Source organism: Oryctolagus cuniculus, chromosome X (genome assembly GCF_964237555.1).
Source record: "Oryctolagus cuniculus chromosome X, mOryCun1.1, whole genome shotgun sequence".
Taxonomy (NCBI): domain Eukaryota; kingdom Metazoa; phylum Chordata; class Mammalia; order Lagomorpha; family Leporidae; genus Oryctolagus; species Oryctolagus cuniculus.
Window position 1 is genome coordinate 131,539,420 of NC_091453.1, and position 24,585 is coordinate 131,564,004.

Sequence of the window (24,585 nt, forward strand, 5' to 3'; positions counted from 1 at the left end):
TTGTTTATTCTGAATCAGTTTTATAAGCGGCAGCCTGTACATGTTTGGGAGACGATTGGATGTAGTGTGACACCTGTTACGTATTCTGTTGCATTAAATTAAACTTGCAGGGATACCAGCAGTAAAGATACTCATTTGCAGAACATGCAGTGGAAAAGTAGAGTTGGGGTGCTTACTTTTTAGAGGGGATTCCAAGGGTAATAAAGGAAATAATGCTTGCTTTTAGAATACTGAAAATAGGGTGCCCATGGAAATTCTGCTGTCCTAGATAGTTGGTTCTAAAGCTTAGGAGACAGGTATAAGGTAGAGGTTGAGATTCGGAAATTATCACTAGAGCTCATGGTTAAAGCCAGGATGAAATTCTTGGAGAGTTTAGAGAGAATATGGAAGAAACAGAAAGCAAGCATTTAGAGACTTTTATGTCAATCTGTCACTGCTGCAATCCATTTATTGTATTTTACAAAACGTTTGCCAGAGATTGGAAACCAAAATCCTCAGTGACTTAGTGCAGAGAGGAGAAAGTAGATTAGAATGGCTTCAACAAGGAAAGATGGGCAAGATATTCATAGGCTGGTATTTGTAGAAAGGAAGGGAGGAGAACTTCAAGGAATAATGAGTACCAGACCCAGGAGGTCCTTTGCCTCCTATCTTTCTCCAGGTGTCCAAGGTACATGTTTTGATTCTCCAGCCACTGAACCTAGACCCCAGAATCATTCTCACCATATAGACACAGTAAGAAGGCCTAAAGAGGGAAAGTATCAGTGCAGAAGATAGAACAGAGGTGCAGGCAGCCCGACACCAGAGCCTGGGCTCTTAATGACCATTGTCTAAGGCCTCAGAAAGGAAATAAAAGGAAGCCACCCTGAACTCAAATATAGTCTCCATTATGGTTTCTACTAACAACATAAGCAATGTTATCTATAGCTATATGAAGCTACAAGCATAGACATTAGCAGCTTCATGTGACACATGCCCCACGATACAGACTATAGGAATTGGTCAGGGTAGGACAGCTGTGTGGCAAAACTGATGGCTCCTAATGCCAGTACCTTAGCATCACAAAAGCTTACATTTTGCCCGTGCTGCATGTTTGCCACAGGTCAACAGGGGTCTCTGCTCCACAGAGTCCTTCAGGGACCCAGACTAATGAAGAATCCACTCCTTGTATCTGGGTCCTCTGAAGCACGACCTCCACAGATTCAAGAAACAAGCCTATCAACTGTTAAATGCTTTGGACATGAAACAGCACACATCATTTCCAGCGATGGTTCACTAACCAGAATTAATCACGTGGACCCTCCTAAATGCACAGGATCAGGGTCAAGGTCAGGGTTAGGGGAGTGCAGGGGAGGGAAATGTGGAGGAGAAAATAAAATGTGTGGCTATCACTACTTTCTGAACCGAAGTGGGGTTTGGACAATTTGTTTCACACACAGCTTAAAATGTCCCTGGGGCTTTGCATTGTTGGCAATTTTCACACTTGTTTTTTTAGTGGTTTTGTTTTTGTTTTTGGCTTGGCATGTCATAGCTCACTTGCTGTTTTTCCAGTTTCCATTTACCTATCCATTCATACACAAATTCACTCACTCATTTATTCAACAAGTATTTGTGGAACACCTGCTATAGTGTAAAACCCTCTGTGTTTACCATGACAATATCCAAACAGGAGCAGACAAGAACACATCGCACAGACAGGCCTGACAAAAGATGAGGAAAAATCAAGCAGAGAGGGAAAATGAAGTGCTAGATCTGGGGCTGCGGCCACAGAAAGTCTTAGCAAGAAACTGCCAAAGGGGTTAAGAGAGAAAGGAATTGAACCTTTTCTCAGAAAAAAGAGTATTTTATAAGACTTAAAGATTCTCTTGATGGCAGGGCACTGGCATACATGAAGGGCAGAACTCTGTTGTTTCGAGCTCCAAATGAGAGGAGCTGCCACATGGGGCCACACAAGGGACTGCACCTAGGGCAAAGGTAACTGAACTGGAGCTGTAGGGGCAGCTTATGCATGGCCAATGGCAAGGATGGCGATAGCTTTTGTGGGACCCCTTGGATTGGCTACTTTAATGTCATGGGATCCAGATTGCTGCTCTCAGTTTTCTGATACCTGGGCCCAGGACAATCAGGACAGGTACATAGTGCTCCACAGTGTGAGACCTTTATAACGAAAGCAGTAGGACTGTGAACTTACCCCGATGCTCAAGAAGGGGAGTCTCCTTGCCTCTAGCCAGGGTCTCAAAACTGAGTTAAGCAGCAGTACAAAAAAAGCAATGAGGCACTGGAAGGCCTCTAAAACAGGACCCAGGGAGACACTTCTAGCAAAGTGAGGCCACTCTCTTTTTGTGTACTTAGCATAAAAAAAAAAAAAAAAAACCAGGGAAGTCGGGGGGTGGGGAAGGGGGATTGACTTCATCAAGCCAGCAAAAGACTGGCAAGTTACATAAAATATTTCACTTGGCTTCAAGTCAGTGGATTCACTAACTCCGTTTGCAGATGGGAGGCGGTCAGCTGATGAGAATGGTCCATAGTGGCTGTTAGAAGCAACGAACAGAGAAGTTTGGGCCTGAAGTATCACGACTAATTCCCACAAGTCTGTGCCTGATGACGACAAAGAGAAAGTTCTTATGATGTACTCGAAGAGGGTGCTGGGGCAGGTGGAATCATGCATGTGGGTTGCCCTGCACTCTGGGTTTCGTGCTGTTGAGCAGCCTTTTCTCCCAAAGCCCTGTGCATTGGTTCTGCCTGGGATGGGAAATGTGTTGAACGTTTTTTCCTTTCACGAGTCGTCAAGAGCATAGGAGTGCTGAGCTCCTCCGGTGAGTGTCAGTTGGGACTTGAATCAAGTTCTCACACTCCGGGAGCCAAAGCCATGTGCGTTTGATACTGAATCCCTGAGGAGGCTGGGACATGATCACCGTTCAGAGGAAGCTGTGTTTGCCCATGGAGGCTGTCAGTGGTTTTAGGAACGTCATGTATTATGGGATGGGAACTTCCGCACTGCTGGAACCCTCCCAGAGGTTTCCTTTGCTCTGAGAGACAACTTTTTATAGGCTGCAGACTCTCAATCAAAGGAAAGCATCACTAGATGGCATGGGTCCCACAGGTGGGTGCCACGGCTTAAGGTGAAAGGCACTGTACTTGAAAGTTTCTGACCCATACCATCTTCAAAATGTTCTAAATCATTTGTTTTTGAAAAAAGACAAGGGTTTGTGTCTTCAATGATTTCACTGAAGACCAATCAGTTTTACTGTAGAAATCAATTTTAATTAATGCTTCTGAATGACTCCTTTTGTAAAGTGAGAGAATAAGCTAGGCTGCTTAAAATAACATCTGGACTTTTCTTTTTTTCTTTAGCCAAATCCTTCTACATGAAGTCAGCATCATTTGTGGAGTGACAGTTTCAAAACTTGGTTGCCAGGAACCAGGTAATGATTTAAGTTATCTCGCAAGAAGACCAATGTGGGGAAATTAGTTACACGAGGCAATTCAAAGATGGCGCCGAGAGGAAGTAAGGTGGGTGGAACTCAAAGTTGTTTACCACCAAAGCTGATTGGCTGCGCAACATCAAGGGAAGTGACGACAACTGATAGCAAGTGTATAGACATATGGCTAGTCCTATAAGAAATCGTCCTGTAAAGTGACCCTTTAAGTGATTGGTTAGCCCTTATGCCCTGCCCCAATGGCCCTGCAGTTTTGTGCTATAAAAGGCTTTGTTATGCGTGCAATAAATGAGTCCCTGCTTGACTTGGCTCCCCACTGCGTCTGATTGTCTCCGGGATCGGGATCAGGAGGCTGGGAAATGGGCGGCAAGCGGAGCAATTACCTTTCCTCGGGCCCAGTCCATCCTGTACGGGTGAACTTAGACCCTGCAGACCAGGAAGTACAGAAGAATGGGTGGCAGTCCTGAGCAGGTCAGGAGATCCCAGGAACCAAATACATATTCTGCCACACGGAGCCTTGGCCAATGCGGAGAGAGGGCTTGGAGGAGAAAGACCAGTGTGTGTGACCACATCTGTCTGACACTCCATTCCCACAAACTAGACCAGGATCCACATCTGGGTCATCTGTTTCCAACTGGGATGGAAGGTTGGAGAGGAGAGGAGAAGTAGGTGGAGGAAGAGGGGCTTGTCCAGTTGCCTGCATATTTCCCAGTATTGTGGTTGACCAGTGCTGATCTATCTGAAACCTCCCTACGAAAATGCATGCCAAGGGCACGGCACACTCTTGTGTCAACACAAGAAAGAGCAAGGGCTGTGACACACTCAACCGACAGACCTAACACTAATCACTTTCCAGGGAGCTAAGAGAATCACCAGTGATTTGCCATGTGTGTGTGTGTGAGAGAGAGAGTATGTGCCTGCTCATCACAATGATTCCTGTATAAAACTGTGGGAAGGACCCTCCCCAACAGAAACTGGCTCCCAGGGTCCCTGAACATTCTGACTCATGTAAGGCCTAGGAATGCGTAATATATCGAAGAAGAAAGCAGGACTTGGTGGCCACGAGATTGAGGTCCTGCCCACATCTTTCCACGTACTGAGGGAAATGAGAAATACAAGTTTTTCTTCTCATTCCAACATGGTCTTCAAAGGCTCAAGATACTCACTTTACGTTGGCTGAAAGAACTTAGGTGTCAGCCCTAAGAAAACGCAGGGCACACAACTCCTCACAGCAACAAGAATCTCTCAGGCATCACTCTATCATAACATTTGCAAATACACATTAAATTACACACTAAAATAAGAACTGAAATTTCTTGGGCGTTTAAAAAGAAGATTGGTGGAACACTCTTCCTCACCATGGAGTGGGAATTCTTTTGACTTTCAGAGTTGTCAAACTTTTTTTCTGTGCTGTTTATGTTGATGTCTAACTTGTCCACTTTGGTTGTCAGCTGATCAAGAATGTTGTCTTGCTCTTCAATTTCCATCTGCATTCCCAGGGCTACGTCCTTCAGATGGCCCAGTCCTAAGGACAGCTCATCTAGGTTGCTGTCGATCTTCTGGTGACAGGCTTGGAGGTCTGCATTCTTGGGGTAAGTGTCAGTACTCACAGCAGAGGCAGCCCCTCCAGGGATAGAGTCGACATCCTCCAGCTTCCTGGGGTTTGGGTGGCTGGCCTGGTACTCCGCCTCCTGCTCTTTACTTGTATTTATGGCCTCTTTCAATCTACTGTTGGCCTGGGTGGTGACGGTGCCATTCTGTTCAGGGGGTGTCTGCTGGCTTGGATTTGAAGTAATTGACAAGGCCCTGAGACACATTCTTAATGCTGTTGATGTGCGTCTGGCTGGTCTTCAAATCTTGGTCCGTCTTGTCCACTCTCCTCTCTGTGCATTCTAAGACTCCTTGCTGATGGATGAGTTCTTAGGAGGAGGCGATCCTGACTTTTTAGGACTCATAAATAAGGGGCAGGAACCTAGTGGTGCTGGCGGCCATGGCCTTGGCCCTGTATAACACCTCTTGCCGCAGGTACTGCTGCCGATCCGTGGGCATGTTGGGCCCATTGGGGAGGTCATGCCCACCCCTACATGGGGTCGGCCAAACACCCTCGTCTTCGGCGCCATCATTGCAGAAGACGTACGCAACACGGTCCTGGCATCTCTGCTGACCCGGTAACAAGCAGGAGGAACAGCCCTGCACAGCACACCTCTCTTCAACACAAGATTTTAAGAAGATACAGGATCTCATATGATACAGAAGAGGTCTAGATTTCAATTGAAAATTACCAATCACAAGAACCAGAAAGGTCTCTAACACAGATGTTAGAATTATACAACATCAGTGCTGGTGCTGTGGCATAGTGGGTAAAGCCGCTGACTGCAGAGCTGAATTCCCATTTGGGCACTAGTTCAAGTCCCAGCTGCTCCACTTCCAATCCAGCTCTCTGCTATGGCCTGGGAAAGCAGTAGAAGATGGCCCAAGTCCTTGGGGCCCTGCACCCGTGTGGGAGATCTGGAAAAGGGTCCTGGCTCCTGGCTTTGGATCAGCCCAGCTCTGGCCTTTGTGGTCATCTGGAGAGTGAACCAGTGGATGGAATACCTCTCTCTCTCTCTCTCTCTCTCTCTCTCTCTCGTTCCCTCCCTCCCTCCCTCCCTCTGCCTCTCTGTAACTCTGCATTTCAAATAAATAAATCATTTACAAGTATGTTTCAGCCAAGGATGGACCAAATATATGATGGTGGCCTCACAAGATTACAGTGGAGCTGAAAAATTCAAATTGCCTAGTGATGCCATGGCCATTAAGATCATTACATAACATGACACTCATGTTTGTGGTGATGCTGGTCTAAACAAACCTATTGCACTGCCAGATCTATAAAAGTATAGCATACACAAATTTTTATAATACAGAATACTTCATTATGATAATAAACAACTATGTCACTGATTTTTGTATTACCATACAGGCAAAGGGAGGTGTTGGAGAGGGGTGGTGGATCATGATGGCCATGCCTACGGCCTCCTAGGCTGACAAAACTTAGTTGATGGCCCAGGTGAATCTTGGTGAGCCGGCTGCTACTGTGGTTGCAGGGAGGGCTGCTGCACTGGAGCACCCTCCTGCTGTGTCTCTCGCTATGCAGTCTCTGAACTGCGTCTTCACCAGACACTGAGAAAGTTGTTGGGCTTTGAGGCTTCAAGGTCTATAACCATTTGGCATCTCTGAGAGAGCAACAGTAGTTCCATCAAGGGATGCCTGAGCTGGTGACTGCCGTGCCCCCCCCTTCCACTCAAGGCATGATCAGGTGTAGGGGGTAGGTGAGGAATGATGCCTGGCCTGCCATTAATCCCACAGCACCATACACCCTGCTATCCACAAATATTGCTTAGTAGATTGTCTGGGGCTGGACAGCTGTCTGCCAGCAGGAGTGGGCTGAACCGTGTGAGTGGGCAAACACTGCCACCCAGAAAAGTCCCACATGCAGTGCCTGGAAAGGGCACCTGAACTCAGGCCTGGGCTATTTTAGGGCACATCTCTGACTGTATCTGCCAGCTTAGATTTGCAAACATGGCCTTACTGACTTGTGTGGCTGGCTGCCTGAGCCCTCACAGGCCTGCCAGGAATGGCTACTAGTTTCTCTAAAACACAGCCTTGGGATCTAAGAGACAAAGGGGGGTGGTGCTGGAGAGGGGTGGTGGGTAGCAGGTCACGAGAGGCATACCAGCAGCCTCCAAGGCCTACAAGCCTTCGTCAAATCCGGGGTCCCACCAGATGTACCCAGCCCACCTTCGAACATCTAACCCAGTGATTCCTTGGGGCACCCCGAGGGCACCTGGAATGGAACCAGCCCGTACCCACGCTCACTAGCATGCAGTCACCAGGCTGCATCCAGCCCAGAGGACCCCACAGCCCCTGAGGCACAGATGCTGCCCAGCACGTACCCCAGTGCTAACGTGGCCACTGTTGCCCACTCATCCCAGCCCACCACGCCCTGAGACACCCACAGCAGAGGGGAGACAGCTGGAACATTAAACAAGCTTTATTGAACAGAAACACTACAACCATTGAAGAGAAGGGGCAATGACATAGAGGGTAACTCCTGACAGCCACTGGAGGCTATGGGTCCCGGGCCTCCCTCCTCCAGGGTTCCTCATTTGCCCTGCACACCAGGGCCCTCCCGTCTTGTTCTCCCGACCCAAGGGCCCCAGGATCTGCCCCTCGCCAGGATAAGACGCAGTCACTGCAGGGGTCCCCTGACCAGCCGGGCATGGCCCTACCCATGGCCCACACAGGAAGTCAAGGGACACTGCAAACACTGGAGGGAATGTCACATCAGGCTGGGAAACTGAGTCACAACTAACTCGGGGGGCAACATCAGAGCACAGTCCCCAAGGAGCCTCACGCAGCCCCCAAAACATCACCGGGTCAGTGAAGATGACCCAAGTGCTTGGGCCCATGTCACTCATGTGGGTGATTAGGATAGATTTCTTGGCTCCTGGCATCCGCCTAGCACAGCCACAGCTATTGTGGCCAATTGGGGACTGAACCAGCAGATAGAAGATTCTCTCCCTCTCCTTCTCCCTTTCTGTCTCCTTCTCCCTCTCCCTCTCCCTCTTCCTCTCCCTCTTCCTCTCCCTCTCCCTCTCCCTTTCTCCCTCTCCCTCTCCCTCTCTCTCTGGGTGTGTGTGTGTTTAATTCTGCTTTTTGAGTAAATAAATCTTATTTTTCTAAAAAAATGAAACAAACAGGCCAGCGCCGCAGCTCAATAGGCTAATCCTCCACCTGCGGCGCCAGCACTCCGGGTTCTAGTCCCGGTTGGGGCGCCGGATTCTGTCCCGGTTGCTCCGCTTCCAGTCCAGCTCTCTGCTGTGGCCCGGCTATGCAGTGGAGGATGGCCCAAGTGCTTGGGCCCTGCACCCGCATGGGAGACCGGGGGAAGCACCTGGCTCCTGGCTTCAGATCAGCGCGGTGTGCCAGCCACAGCACGCCGGCCGCAGCGGCCATTGGGGGGTGAACCAACGGAAAAGGAAGACCTTTCTCTCTGTCTCTCTCTCACTGTCCACTCTGCCTGTCAAAAAAAAAAAAAAAAGAAATAAAAAAATGAAACAAACAAAAATCCCATATTATAGGGGATTGTAAGTGAATGCTAAGGAAGGAGGGCATCTGATACACTAGAGCAAAGCAGTGAGGCCAGTGGGAGTGAAGCTGAGGGTGTGCAGCTGAGATGGAAGGAGATGAACTTAAGACCCCACTGGGGTATCCTGATGTCCCAAGTCTTTGGCATCAATGCAAAGGCCAGGGCTTTCTCTCCGAGCCAGGGGGAATGTTCTGAGCCGACCAGTGGCTGATCAGCCATGATATTTTAAAATATCTGGGTTGCTGTGAGGATTGGTGTGTACGTGTATGTGTGTGGTGAGCGAGAAGGTGGCAATACAACAGAAGCAGGGCCACCAGTTTGAGTGCTATTGCAGTAATCCAGAAGAGACGAGATGGTGACTTGGAGAAGGAGGATAGCTATGGAGGGGGTCAGTGGTGGCCAGATTCTAGAGGTATTCTGAAAATAGAGGGGACATATCTGTTGGCATATCAGATTTGGGGCATGTGAGAATCAAGAGCGACTTTGAGCAACTGGGAGGATGAAGTTCACATAACTGAGATAGGGAATCTGTGGGAGGAATAGGATTTGGTTTTGAGTATGTGAAGTTTACAATGTCTATTGGACATTCAAGTGGAAGTGTCAAGCATTCAGTTGGACACACGAGGCAGTTCTCAGAGACAAGGTGGATAAATTTGGGAGGAGTCAGTGTGTGTGTATGCCATGACATAGAGCATGATCACTCCTCGTGCGAGAGGATCTAAGGACTGAGTCTCGGAGACAGGAAGGGAAACCAGTGCAGGGCAGTGATATGGAGCTGACAAGGAGGTGGGATGAGCTCCTGGAGTGAATGATATCGTGGTGACCAAGGAAGAAAGCTAGCCACACGCCACATTGAATAGGAGTCATGTGCTATTCTCTTCTTCCATTGCACATGTCTTACGAATGCCCCAGTGCAGCCAAAATTACTCCCTAAGTGCACACTCTCTCCCTTTTCACTGGAATCTTCAGAGTTCTGTAGTGCAGACTCTTCCATTCCTCCTGACAGATTTGCTTTTAGATTGGTTGATTATGGGAACACAACCATTTCCTCAGACTTTTTTATTCATTCAAAGATTTCAAAAGCACCTTTACATGCTAGGTATTGTGGAGTAATGTGGGACTCTAACACAGCTCCTACTCTCCAGCATAAAATAATGTGAGGTAGGCAGTGAAGAATTTCATGGGGGAGTTACAAAGGCATTTGGGAGTTCATAAGAGATAAAGATTCCTGGCAATAGGAGGCAGTAGGGGCAGGGTCAGAAAAGGTCCCAGAAGCTGGTGATAAGAGCAGAGGGAGGTAGGATGGCTTGACTGTATAAAATCACCTTTGTCTTCTTTCCCCACTGTTACCAATTCCAAGGTAAGTTCTGATGTTGCCGTTACTCACACGTTCCTAGGGCCCCTTCTGTTGCCCTAATGTATTTCTGTATGGCTCTGTGGAAATCTCAGCTGATGCTAAATTAAACACTGTTCACGTAAGCAGTTTTAGTGCAACTGTCTTGTCCCCATTACTTTACGTATTGGTATGTAGGCAGATGAAGGCTAAAGATGGGCCTTGAACTATTCCTCTCATCTTGTTACTAGAAAATAACTGGGCACTATTTTTCTGCCCTACATATAGTCCAAGTAGCATAGTATTTGATTGGCCAGTGTTATTTTCTTCTTCAGCCTATTCAAAATCTATTTTTTATTAGCTTAAGGATTGTCCTGTAAAACACACTTTAAAAAAATTCAGAGATCAATTCCCTGTCTTTCGTCCAGATATTATCATTACACTATTATAAATCATGTTCCAAAATCTTTATCAGCAAAGTCAAAACACCTTTCTTTTTTTCTGCGCACTCCTTTTATAAAAGACAAAATTCACTAAAAAAAAAAACAGAGTAAGAGATGAAAATTCTACCTCTACCTCTGAGGTGTTAGTTTTCTAAACTGACAAATACACAGGATCGATTGGGACAGGGAGACACTGGAAGGGAAGAAGCTGGCCTGGGATCATCTTCTATTGTGCCCTGTCATCTTCCGCCTTTCTCTGTAGCCTTGCCCGTCCCTGTATTTCCCAGCTGCCCTGTGACCTGGCCAGACTCTCCTTGGCGTTTACTGCTTGTGACACCTGCCCATCATCTGCCTGCCTGTTGACAGCATGAATGCTCTGGAGTCAATGCTTCCCATTGCACTGTCCTGGCCCAACTCTCACCTTTGTATTTGCTTTCAGATTGGGTCACCAGACGTGAGACTAAGGAGTCAGTTTCCCAGCAGGAAGTTTCTGAAGGCTCATACCAAGGATCGACCACAGAAAGAATGGCTGGAAATGGTCACTGGAACTCCATGTCGCATGAGACTTGGGGATGTGAGGGCCACTTAGAGAGACATGGGGAACAAGCAGCAGGATCGCACAGGAGAAACTGTGCCCAGATGAATGCAGTGCTTTTGAGGGAAGCTTCAGTCTGCAGTCAATCCTGGTTTCACAGCAGTTAATTCCTACAGGAGAGAGTCTTCTTACCTGTGGCAGTCATGTAGGAGGCCTGACCCCACGTTTAGAGCTGAAGGATTACTCAGCAGGGTTTGTGTGTAGAAAAGACATCTTGGCAGTGTATGACCATAGGAAGTCCTCTCCTAACAACTGCACATTCGTTAGGCATCAGAGGATTCACACTAGAGAAAAGCCTTTTACATGCAAGGACTATAAGAAGGCCTTCAACTAGGGCTGTCACTTAGAAAGCATCAGAAGTCTCATACAGGAGAGAAGCCCTTTACATACAATGAGTGTGAGAAAGCCTTCAGTCAGAGCTCATTGCTCATTGAGCACCAGAGAATCCACACAGTGAGTGTGGGAAGGCCTTCACAAACAGCATGCACCTGACCCAGCACACGCATATCCACGCTGGGGAGAAGCATTATGAGTGCCTCGAGTGCGGGAAGGCCTTCCACCACACACACCCCTGAGCCTGCATCGCAGGACCCACACTGGTGAGAAGCCCTACGGGCACCATGAGTGTGCGAGCGCCTTCAAAGATGCTTCCTCACTCACTCGTCACATATTCACAGAGGAGAGAAATCCTCTACATGTCTGACTGGGGGAGAGGCTGCCATGGCCCTTCGGGGCTTGTGTAGCACAACAGAACTCATACCAGAGAGAAACCCCATGTCTGCCACGAGTGTGGGAAGGCCTTCAGCCAGAACTCATCCTTGATCAGACAGCCGAGATTTCATATAGGAGAGAAGCCCTTTAAATGCAGTGAGGGTGAGAAGGTCTTCAGCCAGAGCTCACTGCTCATTGACTATCAGGCCACTCATACCGGAGAGAAATTCTTCTGAAGCAATGAGTGTGGAAGAGCTGTCAGCCGGGCCATACGCTTGCTTGAGCACTGTGCATTCACACTGGCAAGAAGCTGTATGAATGCAATGGGTGTGGGAAAGCATTTACTTAGAGCTCACCTCCTTGACCACCAGCAGATCCACACTGCAGAGAAGGCCTATGAGAGCAGTCTCTGTGGGAAGGCCTTCAGCCAGAGCTTGTCCCTTAGCCAGCCCCTGAGGACCCATGCAGGGAAGAAGTGACTTCACCACAGCATGCACCTGACCCAGCACATGCCGTCCACTCTGGGGGGACGCCCTACGAGTGCCTTGTGTGCGGGAAGGCCTTCTGCCCCAGCACACACCTGAGCCAGCATCGCAGGATCCACACTGGAGAGAGGCCCTATTAAAGCGACGATTGTGGGAAGGCCTTCACTGATATCTCATCCCTTTCCAGATATCTTTTTGTTCATAAAGGAGAGAAACCACGTAAGTGAGGCGAGTGCGGGAAAGTCTGTAGTGGTCCCTCGGGGCTTATTCAGCATCAGGGAACACACACGGGGGAAAAGCTGAATGAATGAATGCAAAGTGTGAGGGAAGGCCTTTAGCTGAAGTACACATCTTCTTGAACATCAGGAAATTCACATTGGAGAGAAACCTCACAGACGTAAAGAATGCGGAAAAGCCTTCAGCCAGAGCTCACACCTGAACAAACGTCTGAGAACACACACCAGGGAGAAATCCCATCAATGTAGGAAATATGAGAAAGGCTTTAGCCAGAATATGTCCCTGATGCAGCGCCAGAAGACACACACTAGAGAAAAGTCCTGTGAATGTTATCATTTCTCCACTTAATCTTCAAGCCAGATTTAGCATCAATAGATGTTCACACTAAGGGGGAAGGGAGGGAGGGGAGAGAGAGAGAGAGGCAGAGAGAAAGAGAGGGAGAGAGAGAGAGAGAGAGGGAGAAAGGGAGGGAGAGAGAGAAATGGAGAAAGAGAGAAAGACATCTTCCATCTGCTGCTTCACTACCCAAACAGTTACAACAGCTGGGCCTGGCCCAGGCTGAAGCCAGGACCCTGAAACTCCATCCTGGTCTCCCATATGGTGGCAGGGGCCCAAGCACCTGGGCCATCAACTGCTGCTTTCCCAGGTATATTATCAGGGAGCTGGATTGGAATCAGAGCAACCAGGGTTCAAATTGGCACTCATATGGGGATGCAGGCATTGCAAGCAGTGGTTAACCTGCTGTACCACAACACTGACTGGTTTGAACCGTTATATAAAGTACAATAGGGGGTCCAGCGTTCTGATGCAGTGGGATAAGTCACCACTTGTGACACTGGCATCCCATGAGTGCCACTTTCGCATCCAAGCTGTTACACTTCTGATCCAGCTCCCTGCTAATGTGGCTGGAAAAGCAGTGGGGGATGGCTTGAGTACTTGGGACCCTGCCACCCATGTGGGTGACCCAGAAGCTCTGGGCTCCTGGCTTCAGCGTGGACCAGTCCCAGCCATTGTAGCCATTCAGATGGAATATATCATTCTCTCTCTCTCTCTCTCTCTCTCTCTCTCTGCCTCCCTCCCTCCCTCCCTCTCTGACTCTGCCTTTCAAATAAATACATCTTCAGAATAAAAAGGACTTTATTAGCCGTCTGACTTTAAATAAGTTACCTATAAAAAAAAGCAGTTGCAATTTTTCAGGGCCAATATGGTCTTATATATTATGTGCGTGCTCTTTTTGGCCTCCATAAAAGGCCTGGAATGTGAGACATGGGGGCATGTGTTGGTGGAAGGGTTCTTGTTCCTCCTTCATCATACAGACATTGTCAGATGTATGTGTCAAAAGGACTACAGTAGTCATCCTGTCATCATGAAGGAAGCAAGGACACAGGGGGTCACTGAGTTAGGTAGCAGAAGAATGAGAGGAATCTGTCCACTAATGACCTTGAAGGGGCATAGTACTGACAATCCCAGGACCTATGGTGACGTGAGTTAACAGACTCTGAACCCATCTAATCATCTAGTACTGCAATTTTGCATTTCAATCTGGATTGCATGATTAGACCAACAGAGTTTATAGCCATGCCCCAGCAACGGAGACTTTGCTTCAAGTTCCTGTGAGGAGAGCTGCACGTTTGTGCAGGCCTCCCTGGACTCTTGGGTCAGACAGAGAAGGGAACACCTATTCCCTGGACTTGCTGTGGCTGCTCCAGAAATCTCTAAATCCACTCTAATCTCAACATGGCAGAGGAGCTTCAGCACCAAATACCTGCATAAACGGCGATGTTAAGGAGAGAGATGGGTGCCTTGGCTAACATGAAGTCTCAGTCTGATGCTCCCCTCCATTTGCAGGGCTGTGAAGAACATGACTGATGGACAACTGCCTCCTCCCCCCGTCCAGATTTGCTGTCCCCAAGCTGCAGCCACTTACTCCAAACATATTTCCTGCCTACACCCACCAAGGCATGTACTCGGAGCTCATTCTGCATCTGATCTGGGGAAGGAGAGGGGACCTATTCAGCCTGGGGCTCCTCATCTCAATTTCAGGGGGATAACAATCAGTATGTTTGCTCTTCTGTCACTTTTATGTGCCAGGTACTACGCCAAAGATATGTGATTATTTTGATTTATTCATCCTAATGACCACCTTAGAAGGTACCAACATTCCCACTTTACAGAGAAGGAAAGTGGTATTCAGAGAGGTGTCACAACTTGCCCAGGTCAAATGGATACTAAGTGGTGGAGCTTGGATTTGAACTTAGTTCAGAAATAACCCAGTTGGGGCCGGTGAGGTAGAGTAGTGGATAAGCCCACCACATGCGGTGCTGACACCCCATGTGGGTGCAGTTTGAGTCCCAGATGCTCCACTTCTGATCCAGCTCTCCACTGGTACCCCTGGGAAGGAAGCAGAAGGTGGTCCATGTATGTGGGTCTCCGCACCCACTTGGGAGACCCGGAAGCGGCTCCTTGCTCCTGATCGGCCCAATTCCAGAGACTGCGGCCATTTAGGGGAGTGAACTAGTGCATGGAAGATCTCTCTCTGCCTCTCTCTCTCTCTCTCCCTCCCTCCCTCCCTCCCTCCCTCTCTCTCTCTCCCTCTCTCTCTTTCTGTCTGTAACTCAGCCTTTCAAAAAAAATAAGTAATATATTTGAAAAAACAAGCCTAGTCTGTGGACTCTTGCTTTGTTCTTGGGAAGCTGGTTCACACTCTATGCTGGCCCATGTCAGCGCCAGACTCTTTCTCAGTGCCCTGTGAGTCCTCCTACAACACCCCGGCATTAGAACGCCGTTATCAGCACCCAAGCTTCCAGAACACAGCTATCCCTAGCAATGAAACTGTACATTTTTCAGTTGTATTAGCTTCTTAAGGCTGCCATAACAAATTACCACAAATGTAGTGTACTAGTAATACAAATTGTTTCTCCAACCATTCCAGGGGTCAGAGTCTGGGAAAGTTCTCACTAAAATCCAAGTGTCAACAGAGTCATGTTCTTTCTGGAGGCTCTAGAAAAAAAACATCCCCTTGTTTTTTGCAACTTCCACAGTCTACCTGCACTTTTTGGCCTGCAGACCATTTTTGTGTCTTTATGACTAAGTCAGTAGTATAAGCATCTTCAAGTCTCTGACTCTGCTTTCATCAGCACAGCTTCTATTACTCTGATCTATACCTTCCTATGTAAGGATCTTCGAGACTACTTTGGGTCCACTTGGATAACCAAAGGTAACCGCTCCATCTCAAGGTCTTTAAATACATCTGGAAGATCCCCACAGCTCTGTGAAGTAACATGCACAGATTCTAAAGATGGATACCAGGACTTGTGGCAGTGGATGTGATTTTGTCTGCCACACTGCACATTCCCTAGTCCGGCCTGATACAGCTTAGAAGGAGCTCTTCCAAAACGAAGCATGAAAGAAAACTGATTTAGAATGAGGAGAAAATTCAGAACGGGCAGTCAAACATGACAACAGCAACCATTATAGTTCCCAAACTATACTTTCTTTGGGTGTGTGTGCATGTGAATTTTTTCACAAACACTCCATCTATGTTGTACAATCTAAAGCACAAGGGAGCATATATTAGGTTAAGACACAAAAGGATTTCATTGTGGTTGCAAACAGACACTCTGCAAATCTGACAATACCACACCGTCACGTGAATGGATACCAGTCTCCATGAGAACAGCTGGCTCCCTGTAAGAACTACACACAGCAAACACAGTAAAGTTCAACTTAAGTCCTTCATGTTGGTTTCCGCACCAAGTTTTCGAAACAAACCAGCTTTTCTGACATTTGCTGTCAAAACGCCTTGGCTTAAGTTAGTCTAAGAACCCACAGGGTGTGGAATGTCCCTTTCAATTAATGTCCCTTTCAATTGCGCATGCTTCATGACGTCCCCACAAGGGTGGCATTTAGGTGAAAAGCCACAGCCGTCCCCTGCTCAAGCAGCCTGGTATGACTCGGTGGTCTGCCTTCGTACCGTGGGAAGCTGTCGGGGCTGGCTAAATGAGTCAGCTGGGAGGTAAAGCTGGGTTGGTGGCAGGCAGAGGATTCCAGGGCGGGGATCCGGGATCCGGGATCCGGATCAAGGTGCTGGGATTCCTGCAATTTCCAGCAGAGTAGGAGCACGCCTGGGCAGCCAGGCGCTACTCAAAGGTGTGGAGAGGCGGGCCTGTGACCGGGAGGTTCGGGGCCGCCATCCTCCGGGACAGGCAGCTGTAGGAAGAGGGTCCAGCCGCCCCCAGTCGCGAGGTCAGCCGAGAACCTGTGTGCCTCGGGACACGCTTCAGCTGTGGAAGAAGAGCTACCACATGGGCAGGATTTCGGGTAAGCCCAGTGAGCCATCCTGCGTGAGGCGGTGGAGTGCTTCCTGCCCGCCGAGATGTTATTCCCTCACACGTGGACAGCGTGCCGGTGCCCGATGGGCTTTCTGTCTGCCACTCGGCATTGCCTCGGGAAAAGGTAGCAGAGGGCAGGGCTGAGATGCGGGAAGGCGTTTGTGTCATTAGTTTCAGCTCTTAGGGCTATTTTCTAAAAATCAAAGAAACAGCAAAGCATAAAGAGGCACGGCAGGGAAACCTCGGGAATTACCTTGGGAAGGAACCCACTCGTTCATTTCAGCGTTAGGCCTAACGCCAAGAGAAACGCAGGTGATGTTTCTGTGAGAAGGTGCACGAGGGTCTGAAAGATGGTGGTTGCGTCCCGGACGGTTTCAGTGCTTTGCGGTGTAAATCAGAGTATGCATCCTCTCCGGAAATGCTGCTTGCAGTCAGAGAGACATGCTGGGAACAATCGTGGCCTTTTCTTTGGAAAATGTCTGGATGAGTCTGTCCATGCGAGCATGGACGGCAAGGCAAATGCGTGCAGAGGGGCTTGTGAAGGGCGTGTGGAGGACAAAGGTGGATGAGTGTGGCGCCCCACAAGTGCTAGAGGTGGATCCAAAAGCAGATGCACATGTTGTCCACCTGCGGTAGAGCAGGGGCCCACGTGGCGCTCCACCTGATTACTGAGATGACGAGGAGGCTGCGTGCTGAGGGCCAGGCGCGCCCAGAGAACTGCTCGCAGCACACGTGGAGGCTAGCCTCCTTCTCACTCTCTTTAAGCTGTTTTTGTCAAACAGTTCCTTCTCGCGGTAATGCACGGGCGGCCCTTGCAGGTATTTCTTTTCTGCGTCCTTGTACTCTAGGCCATCGAGGGCAGCAATGGAACAAATGATTGCTTCTGGCAGGAGGACTTCCAGCACGAATTTGACTTTGTCTCTGACCAGAGCCTGCAACCTCTGGTCTATATGCTCGTAGACTTGTTGTAGATGTTTCGTCACGAGTTCCAACTGGTCCTCGTCCTCCAGGTATGTCTCGACGCACACCACGTACTGGTGGGAATTCAGAAATGACCTTAGCCACCTGGACTGCTTCTTGCCCTTCAGGATGGCCAGGAGGTGGCCGTCGGCCCCCTTCTTCTTCACGATGAAATTCACCAGCTTCTGGTTGTCTCGGTCCCACGCGGCCTTCGAGCGGTCGGGGAGAATTTTCTTGTGGGATGGCATCCCCTGCAGGGCGGTCTCCTCAGAATCTTCCAGGGCTTCCAGTTCGGTGTAGTCCACTTTGGGGAAGGTGATGTCCAGTTCGCTGTCTTGGATGACTCTCCTGATACGGTAGCTGACATCGGCGGCGTAATAGTTCAGGAAAGAGCCCACGAAAGAGCCCCGGCCGAGTTGTTTTCGGTAATGGGTGATCAGGGAGAAGACCCAGTTCACACCCTCCGGGTACGCCTTCCGGGCTGTCTTCAGGAACTTGTCCTTCCCTGCACAGTCCAGGTGCTTCAGTCTTGCAAGAGGAACTCGAATGCCGCGCTTTTCTGGGCACAGGCTGGCCTCAATCAGGAGCACCCTGGCCGTCTTGTCTGTCTCACTGACACTCTTGACCACTGCCGGCCAGTACGGGTGCTCCTGAAATTTAAACCACACCAGCGCTCCCTTTCCGATGGGGCTCGTTGTGGCTGGTCCCTTTTCTCCCTTCCTGATAGCCTTCTTAGGGGTCTTGGGCGATTCTCTGTCCACCAGCCTTTGCTTGTTGGCGGGGGGCGAATCCTGGAGAGCCGCAAGGCTGGTGGATGGTCCCTCTCCCCCATTCCTGCCAGACTTCTTGGACAGCCCTTTCTCAACCAGCCTTCTCTTTTTGGCAGGAGACACATCCTGGGGAGCCGCAAAGCTGGTGGATGGCCCCTCTCCTGCTTCCCCGTCGGACTTCCAGTAGAGCTTGGGAAATAATTTTTCAACCAACCTTTGCTTTTCAGCGATGTGTGACTCCTGGAGAGTCACAGTGCTAGTGGTTGGTCCCTCTTCCTCTTTCCTGTCACTCATCCCAGGGACCTTGGGTGGTCCTTTATCAATCAGCCCTCCCGTTTCAGTGAGGGGCGACTGCTGGGGAGCTGCAAGCCTGGTGGATGCTCCCTCTCCTGCTTCCTCATCGGACTTCCAGCAGATCTTTGGAAATAATTTTTCCACCACCCTTTGCTTCTCAGAAATGTATGGCTCCTGGAGAGTCACCGTGCTAGTAGCTGGTCCTTCTTCCTTTTTCTTCCCAGCCTTCTGAGGTTTCTTGCAGAGTCCTTTGTCAACCAGCCTTTGCTTTTGGGTGGGCTGTGTATCTTGGAGAGCCACGATGCTAGTGCCTAGTCCCTCTTCCTCTTTCCTGGCACCCTTATGAGGGATATTAGGCAGTGGTCTGTCAACCAGCCGTTGCTTTTTGGCGGAGAGCAACTGCTGGGCAGCCACAATGATGGTGGCTGGTCCATCTTCGTCTTTCCTGCCAGTCTCCCCAGGAATACTGGGTGGTCCTTTTTTGTCCACCCTTTGTGTTTCCATGAGGGGCTTCTCCAGGAGAGCTGCAAAGCTGGTGGGTGGTCCCTCTTCCCATTTCTTGTAAGTCCAATGGATCTTGGGAAGTCCTTTGTCAACCAGCCTATGCTTTTCGGTGGGGCATGTCTCTTGGAGAGCCATGACATTTGTGGCTGCTCCATCTTCTTGTTTCTTGCCAGGTTTCTGAGGGATTTTGGGTGATCCTTTGTCCTCCAGCTTTTGCTTTTCAGTGGGGCATGTATCTTGGAGAGTCACGATGCTAGTGGCTGGTCCCCCTTCCCCTTTGCTGCCACCCTTCTGAGGGATCTCAGACAGTGGTTTGTCAAGCGGCATTTGCTTTTTGGTGGCAGGCAAATCCTGGGGAGTTCTGAAGAGTTTCAAAGTGGCTGGTCCCTCTTTTTCATTCTTGGCAGCCTTTCCAGGGATCCCGGGTGGTCCTTTGTCAACCACCCTTCCTGTTTTGATGAGGGACTTCTCCTGGGGAGCCATAAAACACGTGGAAGATCCCTCGTCCCCTTTACTGTCAGTCTTAGAATGGATCTTGGGCTGTCCTTGGTCAACCAGGCTTCCCTTCTGTCGTTTGTCGTCCAGCATTTCTGTTTCAATAAGGGGCTTCTCCTGAGGAGCTGCACAGCTGGTGGATGGTTCCTCTTCCCATTTCTTGTAGGTACTGTAGGTCTTGGAAATTCCTTTGTCAACCCACCTTTGTTTTTCGGTGGGGGGTAATTCCTGAGGAGTCATGAAGATAGTGGCTTGTCCCTCTCCTTCTTTCCTGCCACGCTCCTGGGGGACATTGGACAGTGGTTTGTCAAGCAGCCGTTGCATTTCGGTGGGGGGCGAGAGGTGGAGAGTCATGAGCATAGTGGATAGTTTGTCGTCCTCATTCCGGGCAGCCTGGCCAGGGATCTTGCAAAGTTGTCTGTCCTCCAGCCTTCCTGTTTCAAGTAGGGGCATTTCCTGGGGAGCTGGAAAGCTGGTGGATGGCTCCTCTCCCCCTTTCTTGTAAGTCCAATGGATCTTGGGAAGTACTTTGTCCTCCAACCTTTGCTTTTGGGTGGGAAGTGTCACTTGGATAGCCATGGTACTTGTGGCTGGTCCCTCTTCCTGTTTCTTGTCAGGTTTCTCAGGCACCTTGGTTGGTCCTTTGTCAAACAGCCTTCCATTTTCGGTGGACTGTGTATCTTGAAGAGTCATGATGCGAATGGCTGGTTGCTCTTCCTCTTCCCTGTAACCCTTCTGAGGGACCACGGACATTTCTTTGTCATCGAGCCTTCCCGTGTCGATGGGGGGTGTCTCCTGGGAAGCTGCAAAGCTTGTGGATGGCTCCTCTTCCCCTTTACTGTCAGTTTTGCAATGGATACTGGGCGGTTCTTTGTCAACCAGCCTTGCCTTTTCAATGGAGTCCATCTCCTGGGGAGCCACGAAGCTGCTGGGTGCTCCCTCCTCCCCTTTCCTGTCAGACTTCTCGTGGACCTTGGGCAGTCCTTCGTCAGCCAGCCTTAGCTTTTCGGTGGGGGGCGGCTCCTGGTGAGTCACGATGCTAGCATGTGGGCCTTCTTCTTTCCTGTAGGGCTCCCCAGAGATCTTGGGTGGTTCTATGTCTTCCAGCCTTGGCTTTTCAGCGGGCTGTGTATCTTGGAGAGTCACGAGGGTGGTGGGTGCTCCCTCCTCTGCTCTCCTGCCACCCTTCCGAGGGACCTTGGAGAGTGGTTTGTTAACCAGCTGCTGCGTTTCGGTGGGGGGCGACATGTGGAGAGCCATGAACATACTGGCTAGCTCATCTTCCTCATTCCTGCCCGCCTTGCCAGGGATCTTTCGTGGTCGTTTGCGGGGCGGCCTTCCTTTTTTGATGCAGGGTGTCGCCCGGGGAGCTGCAGAGCTGGTGGACGGCTCCTCTTCCCCTTTCTTGTATGTCCCACGGATCTCGGGACGTGTTCTGTCATCCAGCCTTCGCTTTTTGGTGGCACGCGTCTCCTGGAGAGCCGTGTCGCTTGTGGCTGGTCCCTCTTCCTCCTTCCTGCCACTCTTTCTAGGGACCTTGGCTGGTCCTTTGTCAACCAGCCTTTGCTTTTTGTTGGAGCGCTTCTCCCCGGGAGTCAGGAGTCCTGTGACTCGTCCCTCTCCCCCTTTCTTGCCAGTCTTCCCACGGCTCTTGGGAGGCCCCTTGTCACGGGCTGCTTTCCGGAGCTTCTTTCTTCGTTTTGGTGTACGGAAGACAATTTGCAGCTTTGGGAGACGGTCTTTGAAGGGCACCCTAGCCGCTTGTGAGACTGCCTCTGAGGTATCTTCTCCAGAGTCCTCTGTACGTTCAGTGGACACGGAGCACTCTGAGGACGTTGCCTGGGTCGTTGGGCAGCTGTCCTCTGCCTCTCTGTACACAGCCCTGGGCTCAGCGCGGGGTAGCCCAAGGGGCTGAGATGGAACCCCTTGGTCCTGGGTGGCACCAGCACCCTCCTCCACGACCGTGGGGGTCAGGCATGCGACTGCCGAGGTGCCTGCCTTTCCTCTCTTGCCCTTTGGCTTTTCTTTTGCCTTTCTCTTTCTCGGGCTCGCCAGTGTCGGGACCTTCTGGCCCACACTGGAGCTGTGGGGGGCCTCGGTCTGCACAGCGGCTGCAGGAGGGGCGGCGCTCATGGGCTCCTGCAGTTTCTCGCCCAGCAGGAAGGCATCCTCGCTCTCTGAAGGCATCGGCCCTGGTTCCGGTCCTGGCCTCTTACTTTTCTTGCGCCTGGTCCACAGGGCCCTTCTCGGCTTCCTATGCCTTTTACGAGCCAGTGGGCAGCCTGGCTTCTGTCTGGTCTTTTGGGGCGGTGCTAGCGCCTTTGGCACTTTTGCTTTTTGTTCTTGGCCCCAGCTTTCTCTCTTGCGTAGCATCTCCCAGGCCGCTCTCAGGGCCCTTCTGTAGCCCCTCTTCTGGCCCAGTGGCATGCTGCCCTTCGGCATTGTCCTAGCTGAGAAGGCGACCGCTTCGAGGTCAGAGGTGGTCAGGGCCTTCACGTCTGCTCTCTTCACTCTGATTTTTTCATCGACTCCGAGGATCTGAACGGCTAGTAACAGCGCCCTCTTCCTCTTAGCTTTTGCTGAGGGGCCGCGTCTGGACAAAACCTTTGCTGGCCATAAGTGGCCCCGCCAGTCACACAGGATGTACTTGGCAACCATTGCGACTCGAGTGCCTCACACCAAGAGGAATTCAGAAGCGGCCTCGGCGTCTGGCTGCTGTTGCCGCCGCTGTTCTGGCCCCGATTTCCTTTGCCAAAGGACTGCAAAGGGTACACAGCAGGTGGGGGCTGTGCTCCTCCCCGCGAGTCCTCCCGAGAGGCCTGGACTCGAGCTGTCCAGGATGATCGTGGAGCACACTGCAACACGGAGAAAGAAACCAAGCAGTCTATCAGAACGCAATCATAATGTGGAAGTGGAAGCACCTGCTCCATGAGGCCGAGGGGAGCTACCGTAGGGAAGGAAGGGGAGTGCGTCTCAGACAGGGGGCAGAGGGAGGGCAAGTTTCTGGGAAAAGAGAGGGGAGGTGTCAGAGTAGCGACCAAACACCACAGTGCTCCCCAAACTCATCTTAGTGGCACACGGAAGAGCACCCGACTGGGTGGGTGGCTGAAGTGTCGGGGTTCCCTTTTCCTAATTGGTCACAGTGTGGCTTCAGGGCTCCTGAAGCTTCGACCAAGGGGAAGGCTTCCTTCTTTTCCTTCCTGAGGTGCCAATGCGGCCCTGTCCACCACCGGAAGCCAGAGGCCAACCCCTAAGCACAGACGCTGGGTACCAGCACAGAGCCATGTTCAGGAGCTTGCACACAGAGTGCAGAGTTTCCCCCATAATCACCTGCAACTCGGTAATGGCTGCTGCCCACACTGGGCCTGGGCTGAGACCTGCAGGTCTGTGTGGTGCTTAAAATCCTCTGCCACCCACCCTGAATCTGTGACATCCCATTATCACACAAACGACTGCAGCATGAGCAGCAGGGAACAGCACCGCGCACCCCCCAGATGTCACTAGGGAATGGTTGCAGGTGGATCTTTAGCAGAGAGGAGTCTCACCCAGTGTCACGTGGGTCGCGGTGAGTCTTCTCCTGGGAGCTGGAGCTCTCGCTTGTCACGTCCAGCTGCTGCCTGTCAGTAGACCTCTGACCTGCTGTGAAACACACCGTCCTTCCACAGACCAGATGAGGCCAGCCGTGGAGACCTAGCACTGGCTCCCTTTCAGTGGCTGATCTGTAAGGTGCCAAAGAGATCGGAAATTAAACCCATGACCTGGGGGCACTTTTCTCAACCTGCTCCCATCCCCAGCTCCAGAATGCAAGACCCCATGAAGGAGGACTGATAGCTTAATCCGACCCGGGAAAGTGGATATCACATATCTTTTCTTCCTTCTCCTGCATTCAAAAATGTTTCCAGCTTTCACCATTGCCTCTGCCCCAGACACTCGAACGTGACTTCAGCAGGCTTTCTGGGACTCTGTCCGCACTGGAAGCAAAAATGTGTCTCCCCCCCTGCCCCAGCTCTCAAACAACATTAAACTGGCTTGCAGAGTGTAAGTTTCATGGGAGGACCGACCCAGGGGATGGCATGTGACACACGCTCACCTTACCCTATTGATGTGGGTGCTTCCAACGCATTCCCTATTCCTCGTGCTCCCCTGTGCACTACATGAAACCAAAGTTCCTAACGTAAGAGCAGCTTGGACAACTTTCTTGAAAAGGCTCACTTTCTCACACTGCTTTTGGGGAATCTCTTTGCAACCATGGCTTCCAGTGTTTCCCCAACTGTTGAATGCAGCGGCCAAAGTGCTGGGAACATGCACTGTGGGAGAGGCAGGCATTCTCTTTGTCTTGCTCTTCCCATCTTCCCACTCCCACTCACTTGCAGAACACGCTTGGCTGTTCTCTCTGCACTCCACCTGCACGCAGTACAACTCATCTGTACACCCAGCCTGTGCACCACTGACCTCGAAGTTGGTTTCTTAAAGCAAAGAGGTCATCTCCTTGGCGACCGCTGGCATGTCTGCCTTTGTGGAAGCACACACTCCTAGATGGAATTTTTAGTGTACAGTGACGATGAGATAGTCATGCTTTGGGGCTCTCCTACACAAAACCTTTCTTGGACAAGGGTCTACGATCTCATGGGTTTGGCGCCCTCTGTGTCAGAGAGCTCAGGGCCCTGGTGTCATGACGACAGAGACCACGGGGGACAAGGAATGACAGAGGTGACTCAGCTGCTTCAGTCTCCCCTCAGCTGCACCTGCCACACGTTTTACAGTATACATGTGACGGAGCACCCTCAAGCCCCAGTACAAGCACGAACAGGCACACATGTGCGTATACACAAGCGCACACAGAACCACAATGCCTGGGA

The 24,585-nt window shown here is 50.5% G+C and overlaps 1 protein-coding gene across 4 annotated transcripts in view; it reads right to left on the reverse strand.

Moving 5' to 3' along the window:
* Positions 1–14,995: 14,995 nt before the first annotated feature.
* Positions 14,996–24,585, reverse strand: part of LOC100353147 (uncharacterized) — a 43,770-nt gene continuing 34,180 nt past the window's right edge. For all 4 annotated transcript variants that reach the window (XM_051828521.2, XM_051828523.2, XM_051828522.2 and 1 more), the window contains exons 3-4: positions 23,272–23,445; positions 14,996–22,581 (exon numbers count right to left, since the gene is read on the reverse strand). In XM_051828521.2, coding sequence (XP_051684481.2) covers positions 17,369–22,384 — 5,016 coding nt within the window. In that variant the 5' untranslated portion in view covers positions 22,385–22,581; positions 23,272–23,445 and the 3' untranslated portion in view covers positions 14,996–17,368. The remainder of the gene's footprint in view (positions 22,582–23,271; positions 23,446–24,585) is intronic.